At 31.3% G+C, this 8,051-nt stretch overlaps 1 protein-coding gene across 1 annotated transcript; it reads left to right on the top strand.

Annotated features, from left to right (window-relative positions):
* The first annotated feature begins 1,917 nt into the window (after nt 1–1,917).
* On the top strand, nt 1,918–7,407 carry LOC129292233 (uncharacterized). Its single transcript, XM_054929795.1, has 10 exons — nt 1,918–2,148; nt 2,756–2,856; nt 2,942–3,072; nt 3,157–3,223; nt 3,995–4,047; nt 5,880–5,934; nt 6,025–6,099; nt 6,218–6,335; nt 6,870–6,916; nt 7,032–7,407. The coding sequence occupies exons 2-10, from the start codon at nt 2,764–2,766 to the stop codon at nt 7,134–7,136; spliced, it is 744 nt and encodes a 247-aa protein (XP_054785770.1). The 5' UTR covers nt 1,918–2,148; nt 2,756–2,763; the 3' UTR covers nt 7,137–7,407.
* Nucleotides 7,408–8,051: the final 644 nt, after the last annotated feature.

Here is an 8,051-nt window from a genome sequence, read left to right as displayed (position 1 = left end):
GTATCCATCCCTCCAGTGACTTCATTATATTGATCTTGCTATGATCTTATTCAAAAGGAATTGGTTGACTTCTCTTCTATTTAGCTGCAAGGGAACCTATTTATAGTGTGCACATTTGCTAGCCAGACTATCACCTGATTTACGTAATGATAATCAGGATCTTACAAGAATATTAATCAAAATTATATTTTTTGAATTAATGAAATTTCAATAACTGATTATAATCCTTATTTATAATAAATTATCTTTGTTAATTGGTTTGAGATTCAAAATAAGTTTTTTTTTTTATAAATTTTCAACTAATGCTACAAAGATATCTAAGTATCTTTAATTGATTTCTAAAGCAATAGCAAAAAAAATTATAAGTGATTGACTTATAATTTACAATTAACTCTTGTAAAATTTTAACTGACGTTACAAATAATCTCAAATATATTTTATAATTTTTTAAGTAATTTATCTATATATTGATAAGAAAAAATTATGAATGATTAGCTTGTAATTTATAACTGAATTTCATAAATTATCAACTAACATTACAAATAATCCCTGATATATTTTCTTGATTTTTCAAGTGATTATTTGTATATGAAAATTGAAAATTCACAACTACCTTTCATAAATTTTTAAATGACATTGCAAATAATCATAAGTATATTTTATTGATTTCCCAACTAACTATTAGCATTTTTCTAATTACAAATAAGGACCAAATTTTGATATTAAAATTTTAATAATTCAATATCTATAAAATATAAATTATAAATTATAATTTTTATTAATATTCTTATAAAGTTTCTAATTATTATTTTTTCTTTTATATTTTTTATCATCCCCTCCTACCAGCAAAGAGTTGGCGGATAATGACAAGAATTTAGCAACTACTACGTAATCTTTGTTTATTTTGTGTTTGTAATATAGTTTTTTAGTTGTTGATTCAAAAAAATGGTGATAAGATTTTTATTACATACACACTTCTTTGGTCTTTAATATAAGGTGCACTTAACCAACTATGCGCTTATTAATAAAATTGTAATTGTAATTATGTCCTTAAAATTGTTAAAAATTATGTAATTTTTCAATTTTACCCTTCTTTACAATTAATAATCATATTATTAATAATCAAACATAACAAATAAACAAAGATAACATTGAAAAAATAATTAATTAATCTAATGTCATCTTACATTAATTTTTTTAAAATTTATCTTATATTAAGAAGTTTAAATAAATGAGGAAATGATGCCTTAATCACTAGTTAAGGGATATGAATTTCTTGTTTGAAAATGGTGGAAGGTTACATACTATTAAAATGGTCTATAAGCATATTCCATCGTTAAACTTTGATTCAGCAATTCTAAAATTTCACATAGATTGAGCCTTTTTAGATTTCAATTGAATATAATTGATTATAAAAATAATTAATTAATATAATTAATTTTAATTATAATTAAGTATGTTATAACGCAATATATTTGAATACTGTTTTTTAAATTAATTTTAATAAAATTAAAAATATTTAGATAATTTAGTCAAAATCAATTTTAACTATGCAAGTTACCATAAAAGACATTACTTTTTAAAGTTAAATTATTAATGAATTTGTATCTAATATTATTAAATTGGTTAAATTCTATTTAACACGAATTATTGACAAATTATTTATTATTAATACGGTAAAATGAGAATCAGGTATAGAAAACTTAACACAAAAATCGATTTTAAGCTATTTAATCAATTATCTCATATATATGCCGTTTGGGTAATTACATTTTTTTTTTTTTTTGGAAGTTCCACCGAATACCTGTGCTCACCCTTTTTTTTTTTTTTTCTTTTTGAGGTAAAGAATAGCAGAACTCTAGTAGGCCGAAAGCCCCATATCCCTACTTGTTTTTTTTTTAGGCCCACCTCAAATCTCCAGTTTGCATAACCCATCTCTCCGATCACCACTCGGCGAACAACGGAGTTCCGTCGTCCCCAGCGAGCTTGTCTCCCTGCTATTACGTTCTAACGATAGATAGTGCACAGATAAGACGGAGGAGTGCGAGATTGAGAAATAAACAGATAATAGAGAGACAGAGAAAGAGCTGCGGAGGAATAAGCACAAGAGCAAAGAAAGCAAAGATTGAAGGAGCTGTAAATCTGGAGGTGAAATCAGTTCCTTTCTTTTATCTCTGTTTGGTGAAGTTGATATCGTGAGACTAATCTGATGGTGAAAGATCTGTGCATGTGTGACTGATTTTCCCTCACTTGTGTTGGAGTGTGTTCTGTTAAAGACAATGAATCCCTCCTTCGGTAATTTATCCTATGTTTGAATTCTAGTGGATGGTCGTTTTTCGTTTTCCTGAATTTGTTGAAGGTAGGTAAGTTTTGAATTGTCTTTCCCTATGAATATAATTGGCCTTCTCTGTCTTGTGTGTTGGCCTTTCAGCATTCATCTATGTATACCTTTGGCTCCATACTTTGTGCTTTCTAGTTATATTCTATGTATTCCTCCACAGGTCTTAAAAATAGATCGTGCGTGTGTATTTATTTTGTTATTTACTTTAAATATATGGTATTTGACATTAATTATGATTCATGGTTCGACCGGTCTGGTTTTCATGACATTGATTCGATTGCTCATGAATTATTCCTGATATATACTTGTTAATGAATCATTCCCACATCAGTTTCACCTCTGGAACCCATTCTTTTTCTGTCCAACTTGTTCCATAATGTTAATATCAAGTTTTGGGAAATTTATTTGACTTAGGAGTTAAAATGAAGAATCACAGAACCACAATTCCTGAATCCAGCAAAATCCAATTTGAGGAGAGCGATAGTGAACAATCTTCTTCAAGTTCCTCAGAAGATGTGGGTAACTGCAAATAATTTTAAATTATGAACTCTATTATCAAACCAACTTTTATAGTGAAAAGCTGCTGTTTTGATGATATAGGAGGAGGAGATAAAGCAGGAGCTGGCTGATGTAACGTTTGAGGAGTTGCAGAAAGCACGGGCTAATGGGTCACATACAATTTTTCAAAAGACTAACGTGGAGAAAAAGTCCAAGAGATCCAACAAGAATAGGTATTGTAACAGAGTAGCGATGTAATTCTTATTTCTGATGTAGGAAAAGCTTCAAAGAACTAACTATTTTCTGTGCTTCACTAGGCCAATGGAGGTCAGTTGCAAGAAGCCCGTTCCTATACTCAGAGATGTTGTACAAGCTCCTAAGAAAGTAAGTTTGTTTATCAATCCAAGTGGTGCAAAGAATTGACTTGCCAGTATTCTAAGTTCTATACTTCTATTGATATTATTCTATGTTTTACACTTCTAGCGAAGAATTGACTTTGCTGTTTTCTTAAGTATTAATTGGGGTTTCTAGCTTGTATTTTTATACTTTTAGCTCTTGCAATTGCTAGAAGTTTGCAACATTAGTTGCAGGATCTTGTAAAAGAGGATGACTTATTTCGTCCTGTTGCTTATTGTTTTCTTTACAAGCAAAAACACACTTTACTCAGTTGAACTTACTTTGTTCACCAGCATTTGTATAAACTTAAGATATGACATATGAGTTACTTGAGGTGAGGTGTATTATATGGAAGTCTTTTATGTAAATACACTGTAGTCTTCAAATTTAGGGTTGTGAATATGATATGACAGAGATAGAAAGAGGAAGAGAGGAAAAGAGAGAGAAGAAAAGAATGTAGAGAGAATTCAGAGAGATAGACAGAGAAGAGAATGAGAAACAGAGAAGGACTGAGTAGTGTGATCATTATTATTAGAATGGCGTAGGATGCAAATGTGTCTCATAGTATTTATAGGCTTCTAATCCCCTAAAGATCCTAACGTCTATATTATTTAATCACTGACTAACAGTAACTAACTAACAATAACAGCAACTAGTATTTCAATATTAAAATTATATAACATTGGTATGATTATTATCTTCCCATGCTATCTATCTGGAGTTTCTAGTTGTATCATGAATACCTTCAACTTTGTTCAGGTTGTACGAGATCCTAGATTTGAATCTCTGTGTGGTAAACTCGACCCTGATGGGTAAGTTCATCTCTGAATGTTTGTTACCCGGCTTTTCCATTTTGTTTTATGCTGTCTTGTACACTTGCGTTGATAGATCATTTACTTTTTATCATGCTATATGAGTAACATTTATCAACAGACTTTCAGGGGGAAAAAAAATTCCTCTTTAAGTTTCATCTTACATTCTTTGTTGATAATTGTTTTTGTACTAGAATGGATATTCTGAGTGTATTTTAACTAGGGTTACTGTCATCATGTATGTTTTGTCTGGTCTTTTCACTATTGTTATGAAGCTAACATCAATATTATTTTTTTTTTCTCTGGTTGTATAGTATTCTGAGGCTTCTTGTTACCTTTCAAATTCATATGAACTGTACACCTAATACTGTTTGGTCTTTCTAGTTGGAAGGAAATGACGGACTGTTTTCAGTGATAAACCTTTTCCATAGGTTTATAAGGTGGATATGCAATTAACAAGCATTACTTAGGAGTTTCTTTCCTGTTATTCATGTTTTTGAGTTCAACTATCTTAAAATTTATATTGTCACTGCCTATGTTTTCTCTACCATTCCAGCTTTTATATGAAGTCATGGTAATAGGATTAAAGGTCATTTTTATCCTTAAACTATACATGAAAAGTCACATATGTTTTTAAACTCAATTATGGGTCAATTCTGCCCCTCAACGTTAAAGATTCCCTCCATCATCACCTTAACGTTAAAAACACTTAACGTCCATTAGTCATTATTAGGTCCCACCGTTTTTTAAATATTTTTTTTATCAGGCTAAGGGTCATTTTTACCCCTTAACTTCTATTCGAAGGGTTATTTTTACCCTTCAATTCAAATATTTCATGATAAAAAATACTAAAAAATATAATGTGGGGCCCACTAGCGGTGAGAAAATGATAGGGTGATGAGGAAGGGAATATTTAAAGTTGAGCGACAAAATTGACACATAGTTGAGTTTAGGGGTATTTGTGATCTTTCATGTACAGTTCAGAGACAAAAATGACCCTTAATGCTCATTAATATTAGGGTTAAAGGGCATTTTTGCCCCTCAATTATTTGCTCCGGAGTACCTAGTATCATAAACTTACATGTGGTTCAATTTCTCCTTTCAACATTTGAAAATAGTGCACTGTACACATTGTCGTTAAAAAAATTAACTTGAACCATTAATTGATTTAAAATTTGCATAAAAGGACTTCAAAAATTTTAAAAAAAGACTTAAAAAATACGCATTAGTAACCTATAAAAAATTAATATCAATCAAATTCCTAAAATAATGTGATAATTTATAACTCTTCCTCCAAAATTTAAATTTATAGCTAGCGTAAAAATTGTGTTCATTTATAAAGAACACTATTTGTAAATTTTGGAGTAAGACTTATAAATTATCATACTATTTTAGGGACTCAATCGATATTAATTTTCTTATAGGATACCTATTTGTAATTTTGTGTCATTTTCTGCAATTTTTGAGGTCATTTTCTGTAATTTTTTGGGTTAATTGAAGGTCAAAGTTAACTTTTTTAATGGTAAAGTGCTCAATGCACAATTTTCAAATATTGAAGGGGAAAATTGCATCACATGTAATTTTAGAATACTAGACACTCCTAAGCAAATAGTTTAGGGGAAAAAATGCCCTTCAACCCTAAATATTACACATTATTTGGATGTTTAAGGTGTTGTAGCTTAAGACATTTTAGTTGCTAGCTAATGCATAATTTGATGGTTTTACCTTCATGCAGTAATTAACTTTTGGCTGAGGCCTTCGTATGCATGTGTGTGTTTGAACTCTGGAATTATGTTGCACCAAAAAAATCATGTGTATTTTTGGACTTACAGGTTTAGGAAGCGATATAATTTTTTATTTCAAGGTGACCTTCCTGCTGAGAAACAGGTAGTCTTCCTGAAAGTTGTTGTATGGTTGTCTCTAGTTTATTCCATGACTTTGATAAATTATTCCATGATATCTTTCTGTGCATAACAGGCTTTGCTCAAGGTTTTGAAGAAATCTAAAGATCCAAATAAGATCAATGAAATAGAGGAGCACATATCTTGGATTGTAAGTATTTGTCTATTTGCTGTAGACTTTGCCAAATTCCAACTATTTATTCCAATTATCATTTTTGAAGCTCGTCTTCTTAACAGAAATGTGACGCACTTGATTTATGTTTTTCCAGGATAAACAGTTGAAGTCTAATTCAGCCAAGAGACCTGATGCAGAGATATTGATGAAACACAAGAAGAAAGAGAGAGAAGCAGCAAGGCTAGGCAAACGTCCCTTTTATCTCAAGAAATGTAATGTCAACTTCCTTTTTGTCTAAAAGACTAATCATGCATCTAATTTATGGAGTTGATGCAACTTTGTTAGATAGATTATTAATATATTGCCATCAAGTAATTGATGATATTGAGTAATTCTATTCACTTTTTGGCTTTCTGTAGTATATTAACTGTACTTGTAGCATATACTGCTTTGGAAATTGGAAGTAGCGATGAGATGCATTGGTGATTAAGTATTTGCCTTATTTGAGTTTGTAAAGTGTCAAAAGCCATAGTAGTGCTTATCTTTGGAAGAACATTATTTAAATTTAATTCTGCAGTAGTTGTTAGATGCTTCAGGGTATGAACATATTCATATGTTGTCTGATTCTAAGGCAGGTTAGTTCTTTTTCACATCTAATTTGGTTAATTGGAAATTCGTGTTTATAGATGTCATTCAATTGGTGCCATACAAATGCACTCAAGTTTATAAAACATAAAATAAATAGCATATCCAAACGTCAACTACAAAAGCTGACTAGTGTTTTTTTTTTTTTTTTCCACTTGCAGCTGAAATCCGGAAGCAAAGGCTTATTGAAAAATACAATGATCTCAAGGTATGCATTTGCGTGGGCCTTCAGAATGTTATTGTGTATACCTTGGGGACAACCAGCCCTCATTTTATCTTGTCATTTAAATTTTACTAACTCGATATTTGCACTTTATTATCAGTCTTCCGGAAAACTACAAGCATTTATTGAGAAAAGGAGGAAGAGGAATGCTGCAAAGGATCATAGATACATGCCATATCGTAGATCCAGTGAAAATTTGGAATAAGGTGGTTATCTGTCAAGTTCTTTTTGCATGTTTACATCTGTGTGAATTTTGTCCCCCACCATATGATTGAGAACCCCTTGATGATTACTACCATGAGATGTACTGGGTGAGTGCCTACTTTTGTCTATTGCAAGCATTCAAAGATTTTAACCGGTCATCTTTTATGTTATATCTTGAAAAAGGTCTTCAGTCTGGCACTGGTTTGGTGTTAGTTCCTTGGTGAATTGTGATACTAAGCACTGGTCTAATAGTTGAAGTGTACCTATCTTAATTTTTTTGTTTTTTTGTTTTTTGTTTTTGGATTGCCATGAGTGCTTCATCTCCTTAAGATTCTGTTTTTAAGTGTTCACAATTACAAATTTGTGAGAGGTTGAAAATGATGGAATTGCAAGGTCTTGTTGAATATCATGGATTTTTTCAAATATCTTTTATGCTTGCATTATCATTCCGCACTAAAAAGAACCCCCCACATGTCTACACACATTCACGTGGCATAATGTGGTTGAACTTTTAACAGAATTTGAAAATGAAGTGCAAATCCTAGTCAATAAAACATAGGAACTATGATTTTGGCCCAAAAAAAAAAAACATAGGAACTATTATGGAAAACCCAAAGTAGGAATCCATAAGCAGAGATAGAAGCTACCTCCTCACCTCACACACGTACTTTTTCCGTCGTCGGCCCATATTAGCTCTCCGGTTACTCCGATGAACTCTCTTCCTCTATCTTCCAGTTCTACATGAGTCCGCCACCGTAGGTGAACACTGTTGTTATGTAAGAGCGCAGCTCAACTCAAGAAAAGGGGCCTAGAGCTTTGGAAAGCATTTGGGTCAATTTTAAATGCACGTTTTCCTTTCAAAATCTCTTTATTTTTGAAGAGAGAATGAGTAGAGATTTTAAAAGGAATAAAGACA

This window comes from Prosopis cineraria, unplaced genomic scaffold (assembly GCF_029017545.1).
Source record: "Prosopis cineraria cultivar Desert tree isolate PC_DT_omini unplaced genomic scaffold, ASM2901754v1 PC14, whole genome shotgun sequence".
NCBI lineage: Eukaryota > Viridiplantae > Streptophyta > Magnoliopsida > Fabales > Fabaceae > Prosopis > Prosopis cineraria.
Note: the sequence above shows the minus strand (reverse complement) of the source record. Positions and strands in the feature narration are given on the sequence as shown.